Source organism: Pseudoliparis swirei, chromosome 21 (genome assembly GCF_029220125.1).
Source record: "Pseudoliparis swirei isolate HS2019 ecotype Mariana Trench chromosome 21, NWPU_hadal_v1, whole genome shotgun sequence".
NCBI classification, from domain to species: Eukaryota; Metazoa; Chordata; class Actinopteri; order Perciformes; family Liparidae; genus Pseudoliparis; species Pseudoliparis swirei.
Genome location: NC_079408.1, coordinates 7,153,527 through 7,166,807, shown reverse-complemented (window position 1 = coordinate 7,166,807; position 13,281 = coordinate 7,153,527). Strand labels below are relative to the sequence as shown.

The 13,281-nt window shown below is 42.2% G+C and overlaps 2 protein-coding genes across 2 annotated transcripts; one reads left to right on the top strand and one right to left on the bottom strand.

Annotated features, from left to right (window-relative positions):
• Positions 1 to 250: 250 nt before the first annotated feature.
• On the bottom strand, positions 251 to 4,024 carry zgc:194312 (uncharacterized protein LOC794943 homolog). Its single transcript, XM_056442761.1, is given in 3 exon segments — positions 251 to 1,792; positions 1,795 to 1,868; positions 2,994 to 4,024. Coding segments are annotated over 3 exon segments (1,083 nt in total). The 5' UTR covers positions 3,944 to 4,024; the 3' UTR covers positions 251 to 1,733.
• Positions 4,025 to 6,450: 2,426 nt separating this feature from the next.
• On the top strand, positions 6,451 to 12,067 carry ponzr1 (plac8 onzin related protein 1). Its single transcript, XM_056442762.1, has 4 exons — positions 6,451 to 6,544; positions 8,125 to 8,235; positions 9,538 to 9,683; positions 11,586 to 12,067. The coding sequence occupies exons 2-4, from the start codon at positions 8,127 to 8,129 to the stop codon at positions 11,721 to 11,723; spliced, it is 393 nt and encodes a 130-aa protein (XP_056298737.1). The 5' UTR covers positions 6,451 to 6,544; positions 8,125 to 8,126; the 3' UTR covers positions 11,724 to 12,067.
• The last annotated feature ends 1,214 nt before the right edge of the window (positions 12,068 to 13,281 follow it).

Sequence of the window (13,281 nt, the reverse complement as noted above, 5' to 3'; positions counted from 1 at the left end):
TTCAAATGTATATAGTAGTGTGGTTTTTATGTACTTGAATACCTTTCTGCATGTGGATTAATTCACTCGGTGCTCATCACAGAAACGTTAATGTCGGAAGCAAAAACCTTTTGCCTTAGAAACCCGTCTGTTGGGACTTTAACGGAGCATCGCAAAAATAGTATCCAGGTCATCGCTGCTTGTTCCAAAAGGCCATTGAGCATTAAGTTCCAAACTCTGCTAAAGGACTCGGGCATCATTAGTCCACATATCTGGTACTTTAAAGAAATAATTTATTGTACAATAAATGCATTTGCTGGGGTTCTAATCTGCGGAGTCCAAGCAATCCTAAAACTTGTAGATCTGCTCATTTTTGCCTTTTTTAAAAACTTGTGCAGTGACAAATTACGGTTCTTAAGTTCTAAGATCTTTTGACTGAACATGTGCTTGAGTAAGCTTCTCGTATCTAAAAATGTCTCAACCTTTTAGAGTAATTGTTTGTGCAGATCTACAACACACTTACCTGTTGAAAATAATAATAACAAAACTATATTCATCGGTCATTGAGATTGATTGTTCTGTGCCATCGCCTTGTCTGTCAAGTCCAGATTCTGCAATATTCAGATTTCATTTCTGGTTCCTCCTTGTTCAAGCTTTTGTAACTTGTAGAAACAGTAAATTATTGAAGCTCTGCAAAAAGAGAAGGAAAAAAACAACCTCATCTTGCGTCGCTACTCCACTTCCTGCCAAACTCACTTCCTGTTTCTGTTGTACACACAACAACTTGCAGCGTTGCTTTCACTTCTCTTGACGCTGAGGATGGCCAGTAAGTGCGTTGCCACCAGAGAGCTGCTGGCACTTCTGTGCCGCTCTTGAGATGAAAACAGGAACCCCGCCAGTTCCTCCGTGCATTTCGACTTGATAGGTGTTGCTTCTGGAAGATGAGGAGGGCTGTGAGGCCAGCCTCAGCCCTGCGGTTAAAGAGCTCAGAGAAATTCCCCGGCATGTTGCTCCGTCTGACTGAAATCAAACTGACAAGCTCAGCAGCAACTGTTTCACAGGTTCTCACACACACACACACACACAGCGTCATGGGTGTCTTTCATATGTAGACATAAAGCCCATGAGGGAAATAGAAAAACAGCTAGCCTAATATAGTAATACGAATCTGCTTACCAGCAAATGTAAAGCTCAAATACATGCCTCGAACAATTTGTGAGGTATAACTTAGTTTTGTTTTATTTAAGAGGCGCTAAGCAGTTTTAAATGTTTGGCTGTTTCCTGCTTTCTTCTTTCACGAGAAATGTTTATTTGGGTATCAATCATTTTGATTTACAGTGTTGTCCTTCTGTCCCCACAGACAGATATCAGACAGGGGCATCGCTCTTCTCATCTCTTGATTTTAAGGCTGCTGCTGGAAATATTCAAGTGGCCTTTGAACTCACATTTTTTAAATATCCACAAGGCTAAGAACGCTAGAAACCACATTCAACCGGACGATACGTCGGAAGTATATCCTCAATCCCAGTCATTTTAATCCAAAAGGATGGGTGGCTGCTTGTGACCTTGAGGTCAGAGACCTGACGACCTGATGCTTAACTCCCTGGACCAGCCGGGGAAGTGCTGGATGCTGAGCAGCTCCAATGTGAACCAGCATGTGTGCTCCTCTGATGAAAGGTCAGAAATAGAGCAACGTGCTGATGTCTTGTGGGCGCGGCGATCAGGATCCTGAAACTCATCTCCTCCCAGCCCCATCAGGCATCGTCTGTACCGCCTTGAAATGAGTCTGAGTCATGTGAGGAACTCCTGACGACATCGGCCTCGTTTCCTCCTCTGGGACTTGTGGCGCCTGCAGGGAGACGATGGTCTGTGCCGTCAGTGTTCGCTCCCTGAGGGGAAAAGAACATGAATTAATAATGTTCAGCAGTGAGCTCATGGGACCCTTTTTTTATGTTGCGGTGAAAACACTTAGTCATAGTGATAACAAACCAGATGCAAATAATTTACTTTCACAATTTCTTTTAATAAGGTCACCTCATCTTGTCATGAATCACCCTTCTTCAAAGAGCTCTCTTTTTTCTTCTTTGTTGTTGTTGTTGAATTCACTCTTACTTAGGTGTCTGCACTGAACTGTGATATTGTATTTTTTATGTTCAGTGTTGAAAAGTGTTTTAGTTCAGATAAACAACAATCACACCTCGGCCATGCAGCAGCATTGTGCTGGTTTCCCTGTGTTGTCTATCCGGGAGGAAACACATTGGTAACATCTGTTCATTAAATATGAAGCAGCTACACGTGCTGCTGAGCATCTGTCCCAACATGTGGATCTACATTACCATCAGCATATATTGATCAGGCCATAAAAGGCAATGAGTGAATATCATCTCAACATCAGTGTCAGTTTCTTTATAAATAAATGTGTGTGTTTCAGGTTGATCAAACAGTCAAATGGAATAAATGTGGCACAAAAGGAGAGTTGCCTTGCTATCATCACTTTTTTTTGTCGGTTATTTTTTAATGCGCAAGAGAACCAAACCAACTATTTATTATTTTTTTGATTTTTGGACTTTCCCACACTGTGTTTAGTAAATTCATATCAACATGACAGTATTTTTAACTTTAAGAGGAGAAATGTAAGTTAATATATATTTTATATGCAAATGACCTCATGCATCTGTAAAAGAGCACGTGTTCTGGCATTTATCCCACTTTGAAACCATGTTGGCTTTATTCAAAGTGACTACACAATGAACTGGTGTTCGAGTCATCATTATAAACCAGAACGCTATTGCCATGGGTTGCCAACTTTACAACAATTGATGATGTCATCTTTATTCATGCTTTAGCCGCAGACTAATTAGAAAGTGGGATCCAGATCTTGAGCATTTATTCTTGACTCACCCGATTTCACAGAGCCTGGCAACCCAAACTCTGCTCGCGTCAAAGGGTGCCCGGAGAGAAGAAGGTGCCCTGGTTTAAAGTAAAGACTCATAATATGGATGCATGGGACGTACCGTGTCATGTGCTCGGTGTGTGGACAGTTGGCGCGCACAGTCCAGCCGAGGAAACTCTTCAAGTATCGGGAGCAGCAGGGGAACCTGTGACTCAACTGCTCCAGAAGTTCCTCTTTACGCAAACCATAAACAACCGGCGCAACGCACTGCGCCAAACTAAAGAAAGCAAAGACGGCCACAGCGGACAGCTCCTTGGTCTCTGCCCGTATGAGCCTCCGGTCGACCAACACCGTCAGCACGAAGTTCACAAAGTTGGGTAGGATGTAAACCGCCAGCTGGCTCCCGTGGAGCGCGATCGTCTTGCACCCGGCCCGGTTGCGCCGATTCACCACCCCCAACCGCCGCCCCTCCACCAGTATCCTCACATAGCTGTACAGTATGAGCAGCGTGCACAGACCTATGAACAGCACCTTCTGCAGCTGGCCTTTCCTCAGCTGCTCCCGGCCACACCCCTCGTCATAGCCGGTCCCCGCGGCGCCGTAGTCCGGGCGCAGGAGCAGACTGAGGGGAATCACCAACGCCACCACCCAGGTGAGCGCACCCAGCAGCCAGGGCCAGCGGCCCGAGGTGCAGGCGGAGGTGTAGCGCATCGGGTGGCACACTGCGCAGTAGCGGTCCAAAGCCATCGCCGTGAGCGTCAGCAGGATGTTGGAGGCGCTGCTGATCAGAACCGTGATCATGGCGAGGCAGGCGGAGCGCACCGGCCGCGCGTCCCGGTGGATCTGGTAGTAGAAGACGCTGCTCATCCCCAGGTGGACCAGGGCGGACACCAGGAGGTGGAACACCAGCACGAAGCGGGCGTGACTCCGGAGCCGCTGCACGCCGACTATGGTCCAGTTGATGATGAGGTTGAAGAAGAGCAGCACCGAGAAGGACACGGTGGACACGTAAAAGCGCACGCACGTGTAGTCGCTCACCTGTTGACCCACAGTGCTGTTGATGGCTGACATTATTCCTCAACTGGGCTCGGTTATATGATGATGATGAGGATGATGATGATGATGGTGGGGGTCGGGGTGATGATGGTGATGATCGCCAGTGGAGATGGGGACATTTGTTTGTCAGCAGCATGATCCTCTCTCACTGCTGTCTTACTGAAGACTGACTCAATACAATCAACCGCACTTTCTCACTCACTCACTCACTCACTCTCACACACGCGCACACACACACACACACACGCACACGCACAGACACACGCACAGAAAACTAACCCACAAGACAGCTGGTATATTTAAACTATATGTTACACTCTGCTGCCCCCTTCTGGTGTGCGCAGGAACATCTTGGACCAATCACAGGTGTGGAGGGAGACATCCGTGTCTGTGCGCACGGTTACCCGATGTAGGCAGACTAAATAAACCCACATGGGTCTGAAGCTGCCTGTCATAGGCTCCAAGCCCTGGAGCACCTCTGTTTATCTCCGCAGCCTCACGGGGTCGCTAGCAGCCTGCAGTGAGTCCCCAGTGTCACTGCCATACTGGTTTTGCCTCTACAAACCACAGACCTGCAGGTGGTGTAACATGTCCTCATCTTCACATGTGTTTAAGTCATTTATCATTCTTTAAAAAAAAGAGTATGCACAAAAAAAATCTTATCCTTAAGAACTATTTGCAGAGGAAGGATTACATCTGTTATAATATATATATATATATATATATATAATCCACCTCATGATCCAGTTAGATGTTGCACCACGAGTTATAGCAATACATAACAATAAAAGACAGGTGGGAGGTTCAATATGCAAATGGGTGTGTTATTTTAAAACCATGTTCAGATGACACAGTGACTCTCATATATCTTTTGATCCAGTGAGACAATATAAATCATACTTATAGCAGAGCTGGCAACTTTTCAAAAAACCTTGGAGTGAGATTTTGTCGGGGGTGACCAAAATGTTGCCACGCACGCAGCCACACACTTTGGTGGCTCAAATATCAGGAAATTTGAATGAATGTGGCGTTGTACCCATGTTGTACCCATGTTGTACCCATGTTGTACCCATATTGTACCCATGTTGTACCCATGTTGTACCCATGTTGTACCCTGCATTCTGGCCTGGCAAAGGTCTTTTACGAGGCATCTTTGCTACCTTAAATAATTAAAATGTTTTTTAATAACTACTCTCATTTACAAAAACATGCCTAATTCTATTGCACAAATGTCCTGTCTTTATGTTAAATTCTTTATAATCCATCTTACTTGTTCAAAGAGCTGTTTGGAAATTTTTTGAGAGGGTCCTTTTCCTAGGCCTGCAAATAAAGTGATAAATGCAATGTGGGCAGCCTTAACAAACAATGCTCTGATGTGTTGAGCATGCAGGATACCAAGAGGTTAACAAGGTGCTCTCCTGCTGCTTGTTATGACAGCTGAGTTTACATCACCACACAAAATCACACGCACAAACACACCGAATTATTTCAAGATTTAAAGTTTAAGAGAGTGAGAACTTAATTGAGCCACATGTCATTAACAGGGCTCTCAAGTTTGAAGACAGGCAAGAGTGACATATCTATCCAGGATGCTTTATTTTCATTGGTTGCTGGATGAAATCTTACCCAGATACAACAGATACGTTTTTTTCTGATTGGCTATTGTGTCGCCCGTTTCTTTTTTTTGATTGGCTGATAAGTGGCACCTCACAGCAGAACTCCAGGGGAGCGCTTGATTCCTCCACGGTGAGGGCAGCTCGGCCAGCTCATGTTTGCGCGCTGCGGCACATTAAAACATAAAATAGCCGAAAGATTTTTTCGCGTGAGAAATACGATGTGTGGCGGGAGTGCGTGACGTAAGACCGAAATGCGTGACTGTCCCGCTCAATGCGTGACACTTGAGAGCCCTGCATTAACACGCCGTAGTCTCTGCTCGTTGTGTCTGTTTGAAAATCTTCTTCTGTTGCTAACTTCGGGACTCTTTGGGGTAAATAGGATGTCTATGCAGCGAATGGGTTTATAGATGCGCTCCTTAGCGCCATCTATCGTCGCGGAGTTTGAAAAGAAACCAACGCGCCTCGGGCCAAAATCAGAATTTCTTTTGCCGTGAGATATTGGTTGTGTGGCGTGAGAGCGTGTGAAAACATGCAAAAGCGTGTGTCACACGGCGAAACCGTGACAGTTGGTAGCTCTGCAATTAAATCGTGTATCACTCAATCTCGCACGAACAATGCTTCATAATGTTAGTTTTTTTTTCTCAATTGATAACTCGTTTCTGCAGAAACCAGTCGTTATAGGAGTTGTTCGTTTCGTTAAATGTGCCTCATGCAAATTGTTCGTTTGCATTCATGCGACGAACATCATCTTTAAACGCCTCAGATGCAAACCTAATCATCCGTATCTTTACTTAAAAAAACAAAAGTGCCCCATTGTCTATGCTCCACCTGTGAGTGGGAGTGGGGGAGGTTGGGTTTACAGAGAAATGAAAGTTAGGGCAGCAGAGGAGAGCCCCTCCCCCTGCACGCGAAGCTCTCACTTTTCTTCTCACGCGCTCACTGCTGAATGGACCACACCTTCTCTTGAGTTCTCCACAGCTCACACAAACGGATAAAACAGGTAAAGAAAAAGTCTTTATTTCAGCGTAAATAGAACAATTATCAGTATTTGACTAACGCTGAGGCTGTAGTGAGGTTATAATAGTGTAATAAGAGGTATACTTTATACCTCTTATAAACTATGCCAGCGACAATGGTTTATTTTATCGTAACATGACGTCAGTTAATTCACTTGATAGTCGCGGTGACAAATAAGGATTTAAAGCACTTTTAAATTAAGATAAAAGGAATAGGGTATGAATGTGACATAACTCTTCTGCTACTTAACCAACACATCAACCGTTACTTTCTGTTCCTTAAAAAAAGAAGGAAACTAGGTGCTAACCTGTACTTTATGTATTACCTACTATCAGTGAGGTTTAGAGTCCGGTATTTGATAGTTTTATACAAAACCTAGTATTTCATTTGACTGCTACATTTCCAGTGCAATTTCAATCCAGCAATGGGTAACTTCCCATCTTTCCCTGCGTCGTAATTGTAAATAATGTACATGAATTTACAGGAATAAAACATTAAAGTTAGCTAACTAAGCAGCACATGTTAACTCGGTTAGCTAATTGATCCCCATTCATTTAACGTTAGCTAATTTAGCTAACGCCAGTTTCACCAAACCTTAAGCACGTGTCGGCAGCTAGCTTGCATTTCTTTATTTCTTGCTAGCTTTAAACTTTCTGAAACATGATTAATTTGTGATTTCTATGTGACATAATGAAATAAAAGAGAAACAGCCGTTAAGATTCAGAAAATATATTATATTAGACATTTGACTCGCACATAAAGGTAGTTTTTAAAACTTGACAAAGCTAACATCAGCCAGAAATGATCGTTCAGCTAGGTAGTTGCTACACATCTGGTTTTAGATTTGGCTGTGAGTGAAATATTAAATAAGGCAAGCATGCATTCAAGTTTACTATGATTTGTGTATTGTAAAGTATTTAAATTGTGCCCAACTTAAAGCACATAAAACAGGCTGCCATCTTAACTGCATTAATTGATTGTGGTGTCAGTTCTTACATATTTGTTGGCTGACACTAAGATATTTTAAGGTATAATTACACCTGCACTACATCTGGGCAATATAGATAAAATCCTCCTATCAAGATTTATTTTATATCACTATATATATAAAGAAACAATAAAGAAATTGCTCATGTATCAAGTAACCATTCAAGAACACATGTACAGCAAGCACAATATCAAGCATATGAAGTCATGTCAGCACTTGTGGTTGATGTTATGGCTGTCATCATACTTTTTCTCCAAGAGAGAGGTGATAAACAAGAAGCACTTTTACTCTTGGGTCACTGATAGTGGTCATAGGGGAATGAGTGCAGCAGGGCTGTAAGCGTTGCCAGGTTGCACTGTTTAAAATGCAGGGAAGTCACAGTGTAAGCTTTAAATACCACCACCATGTTCAATGTTGTTTTCTTTTTTTAAATGATTGATCAAAAAGATGTTTTCATGAACACATAGATATAGCTAGTTGTGTGTGAACAATACTAGGTCTTTGTTGTTGCTGACATGAACCAATAAACACACTTTTCGTCCTTTCTTTCTCCGTTTCTGTTTTGTATCCTCCAGACATGGCCTTCCTCCAGCAGCCAACCCAGGTGGTGACAGTGATGACCAGTACCCATGGCCCTGGCACATGGAGCACTGGCCTCTGCGATTGCTGCAGTGACATGGGAACCTGTAAGGGCTCGATCACACCAGACGCGACTCTAAAAAACGCAGCCGCACCAAAAACGCCGAGGCAAAAATACGCCATGCAAAACAGCGCGGTGCACCTGTGGAACGGACCTGCGTGCGCAACCAGCCGTTGATTTTGGGTTCAAGATATTTAAAAAAAGAAAGGAAAGAGTACGGCGAATACCACCATCTATTCTGCGAATTGTGTCTCGGTGGCGAGCGCCTTCAGTTGCACTTCCGACCGAGCAGGAGTCAGTTTGAGTCGTGTTTAGATTTAGGATTATAAAGCTCCTCGTCATTAAATACCGCTAATATGAGATTCTCCTCGGGAAAACAGGAAGGAAAGCCCGCCTCCTGCTTGATCCGATTGGCTGCATTGGCCGAGTGTGACATTGATGAGCTCCGCGCCTCGCTCTTAAAGTTGAGAATATTTCAACTTTTAACCATGCCTGAAAAACGCAAGAAAACCGCGCCGGGTGGCATTTAACCCTTGTGTTGCCTGAGGGTCAATTTGACCCGATTCAATATTTAACCCTCCTGCCGCTTTAGGATTAATTTGACCCCATTCAATGTTTAATGTCGGTGTTCTTTCGGTAGTCAACAAACAAACATAAAGTACCTCACACTTAAACTTGGAAAACAATATTAATTCTAATAATTTTCTGGAGGTTTTAATTGCTGGCGTCAAATTGACCCCAAGGGTAAAATATGTTAGAAAATATAAAGGTAACAGGAGGGTGAAACATTGAATCGGGTCAAATTGACCCTAAGGCAACAGGAGGGTTAAAAGGCGCTTCTGAAAGTCGCGCCGTACCATAGGGAATCAATGGTTTTGCGGGCTACGCGTTTTTGAGAAGCGCGTCTGGTGTGATCGAGCCCTAAGTCTCTTGCTCACCAATGTATGACGTGCTGTTGTCAGCCTACTGTATGCACTATTCTATTAAAAACATTAGTGGCAGAGTGAAATGCAATGACACCGCGATGGCTATACAACTTTGATCAATGTTCAAGTCCAAACAAATTACCACGAGGAAATGTACGTGAATTATCCAAATTATAACTTAACACAACTGTCTAAATATTTGTATAGGTGAAGTAGGAGGGATAGGGGGGTAGGGGAGGAGCAGCGCCTTAATCTGTCCATGTAATACGTGGAAACTTTCAATCGTAAAAGTAAAAAGATTTCAACACAATATTTAGCACATCTGTTCTCTAAGAGGACAACAACAAAAAAGCGTGATATATAGCTTAACACAAGTCAGAGTTTAAATATTCTTGTTGGTTTTCTCCTCTTCCGCCCTCAAGGTTGCTGCGGTCTTTGGTGCTTCCCCTGCATGCAGTGTCAGACAGCCGCTGACAACGGCTGGTGCTGCTGCATGCCACTCCTGGACGTCTGCTGTGTGGTGTCCTGCCTGCTCCGCGCCTCCATTAGAGAGCGCCACAACATCCCTGTAAGTCCAGTTTAGGGAGGGAGAAGGGTACACATTCAGGAAGTGTGTGCACAACTATGGCTGTATAAACATTTTTGAGTATCAGCAGGAGGCGGGGCTTAGCGAAGGGTCAATTGAACTCTTGCCGCCACTGAACAATTTAGGTTTTTTTAATTTGTGAAAATCTGCCATTGGCCTTTGAAGTGATTTCCATCTTTCTTCTACAAATCACTCCATGGAGACATTGAAGAGTTTTATTTTAAGAAACATAGAGGTACAGAGAGGGAGGTTTAATATCTTTAGTAACAGTGCAGCATGTCACTGAAAGTGAGGAAGTTCCTGTATGGGAACTGTCCAGCTGTGAGAGGCAACACTTCCTCAATTACCTCTCTGCAATTACTATTGGATGTGCATATTTTCTTACAACCATACATCAGTCGTTGTCATTTTGAACATGCCATTGTGGAGAAAAGATTAGAGGGACAGTATGGAGGATTTGGTGGCTTCTACCGATGTGCAGATTGCAACCAACTGAATACCCCGCCGCTAATTCTCTCTTTTCCAAAACCACGTTAACGTGAGCTGCCAAGTGCAAAACCATGGTAACGCTGTTCGCCTCCGTCAGATGCCATCCATACAATAATAACACCCCTTCATGAGCTCTCAAAGTCAGACCGCAGAAGGTGAAACTGTTAGAACGCGGTGGAGTACTTTGTGAATACATCCTCCCTATGTAGACAGGAAGGACTCATTGTGGGCACATAAAGAGAACAATTACTCATTTCAAGCCAAGCTTTACCAACATCCAGTGCACTTTGTTTTGCTAACCAGAGTCACAAGCTCGGTTCAATATAATAATTCATAATAATAATCATTTAGAAATGTACTCATGGTCGTCATGAGTACATTTGTGATGTACGTTAGTGAAATGTACATCACGTGTGTATTCTCATAACTAAGGTTTTATAATGAATTCTAAATGTGGAGGAGAGACAAAAGTATCAAAGATATGTTTCATGCTGCACAGGCACACTGGGGACAATTGTGATGCATCACATCACTGATTCTGAAAGCCTCTCCTTTATTTATTTCGAATTGTACTGTACATAATGTGCACAAAAGCTGGTGTATGTTAAGGGCATGGCATCCATAATATTCAAACCGTAGTAAAGCTTTGCAAACAAAGTAGTCTTGGTTAGATTCAAACATCAAATATCAACTAGCAGTCTATAGCCGTGTAGCCCTCTAAATGTGCAGCCATTATGAGAGATGATTGTTTGTGATTCAAATTTGGAGTTGTGTTATTGACATTATATGTTATTTTAAAATGAAGGCTTCCTGGTTAGCAAACAGGGATATTGATGTCATGACTCCGAGATGGACTATGATGCAAGTAGCACACAATTTGGTTCGATTTACAAAAAAAAAGTTCATGATACAAAAACAAAGTGACTGAAAATTAATAATTGTTTTAGTAGAAGATAACTCATTCTAATTTTGGCAGAAAATATGCAAACATTTAGTTTTCATGTGGAGTTGATTGTAAAATGCAAATTTAGACTAATTTAATTTAAGTGAAACACAAGACAATGTTGTTTGTTTTTCACTGCTCATCAACCTTGTTTACGTGTTCAGCAAACAGACAAAGTTAACAAATATTTAGCAGCAAAAAAGAAAAGATATTAAAGCTAAAAGAAGACCTAATTCACCACCTCTGTCTCCAGTGGTAAAAAAAAAAAAGAAGTATTAATACTACTCAACTCGGCTGCAGCCAGGCTCATTTACAAAAATGTGCCGACTATAAATTGTAATGCAATATTTTGAGTGGGCTTTTTTGAAATATAGTTTTGAGACTATATGTCGTTCATTTCACCAATATTTGGATTTACTCTCTCTCTCGTCTTCCTCATCTTCGTCCTGCAGGGCTCGTGCTGTGACGACTGCTGCAAGCTCTACTGGTGTTACCCGTGTGTCTGGTGCCAGATGAATCGCGAGCTGAAGATCAGGGGCAACCAGCGGGGAAACAGCACAGTGGTCACCACACAGGTCATCAGTGGATAGGACACACCTGTTGAGGGCACCTTCTCATGCTGGTACAAAGCTGTACACTTAACCACAGCAGCATTCCATGTTCACCAACTTTAGTAGTTCAGTGGTGATGTGCCATTTTTAATAGATTTTTGTACTTAATGTTGCTAATATTCAAAGCTTAGTTTGCACTGTTAAAGCCACTTAAAATTTTGAAAGGTTAGTTTTGTCATATTAATTTAACACATATCACATTTTTCTGTCGAAAGACGCTGAAACTCTGCAGTTGAATGAATCTTAAGGAGTCTTGATCACAAATGTTTAGCTGTTTCTCACTTTTCTTACCTTGTAAAAGTTTATTAAAATGGATAAAAGTTGTTGAGTCTTGTGTTGACACATGCTTTAGCACCACACAACCAATAATGAGACTAACCTACTCTACATGACTTTATAAAAAACATTTTACCGCACAAAATAAGGACTATCAGGCTCAGTTTGCACGGTGTATTTGAGATTGAAATTTCTGAGCAACTTATTAATGGATGGATTGCCATCCAAATGTACACACATTAAATGGTTCATCTGTGATGTTTATGGGATCATCCCCGATTTAGTTTTCATGTTTATTAACATGAAGGTGTTGTGTAGCAGCAAGGTTTGGACCCAAACGCAGCAGGCAGAGTTCAAAAATAAAAAGGTTTCTTTAATTGGGTACTGAGCAGAACCACAGTCTGGCAACAGGAGAGAAACTAACAGGAACAGGGACAAGAACCGGACAGGAACAAAAACGAACAGCCCCAGACCAAGCAGAAAGACACAGGCTAAATACACTGGGGAAACGAGACACAGGTGGAGACACAGGTGGAAACAATCAGGGCGTGGTTGGGAACAATCAGGAATGAAACAGACAAGCACAGGGAAGGAAGCGCAGGGAAACAGGAAACGAGACAGGGACTTCAAAACAAAACAGGAAACACAAGGAGAGTTCCAGCTGTGACTGAGGGTAATAATATGGGAACTTTTTCTTTTCTCTGGGAAGCTGAGTGTCTTGGGTCAAAAAGAAACACATTTAGCTGCCTGTAAGCCATCCAGCTCAGATTTATGTTGTAGTATGTTTGTCCATATTTGGAAAAGCCTGTTAGAGCCTTAAAAAAAAAAGATTTAAAATTCTGTTAAAGAAAATCAAAAATCTGACGACTGAACATGTCTTTCAGGAGTGGAATGACACAGTCACAAGAAATATATTATTTATTTATTTAATTAGCTGCAAATTACAAAACATGTCTGGCAGTGCATAATTGCTGTTTATAAGGTGTGATGATTCACAGCAGTTGCATGATAATATAATTCAATAAATGAATGAATTTAGTCCCAACCCTAGTAAAACGGTAAAGAGAGTGAGCTCTGCTAATTAGTGAAAAAATAATGAGCTGAATAAACATCTGAGATAAAGAATTCAGGGGCAGTTAGAGAAAATCACTTTAAAACACATGGAAAAAGTACATACCACTATATTTCATTCGGGAGAGACAAGTCAGATAAGATAATAAAATATGAAAAAGAAAAGATCCTTGTTTATTAATAGCCGGTG

Bases quoted from the DNA above. Each gene is read 5' to 3' on its own strand.
- ponzr1 (XM_056442762.1), top strand. From the start codon at position 8,127: ATGGCCTTCCTCCAGCAGCCAACCCAGGTGGTGACAGTGATGACCAGT. The intron at 8,236-9,537 runs GTAAGGGCTCGA...TCCGCCCTCAAG, and splicing joins CTGCAGTGACATGGGAACCT to GTTGCTGCGGTCTTTGGTGC. The intron at 9,684-11,585 runs GTAAGTCCAGTT...TTCGTCCTGCAG, and splicing joins GAGAGCGCCACAACATCCCT to GGCTCGTGCTGTGACGACTG.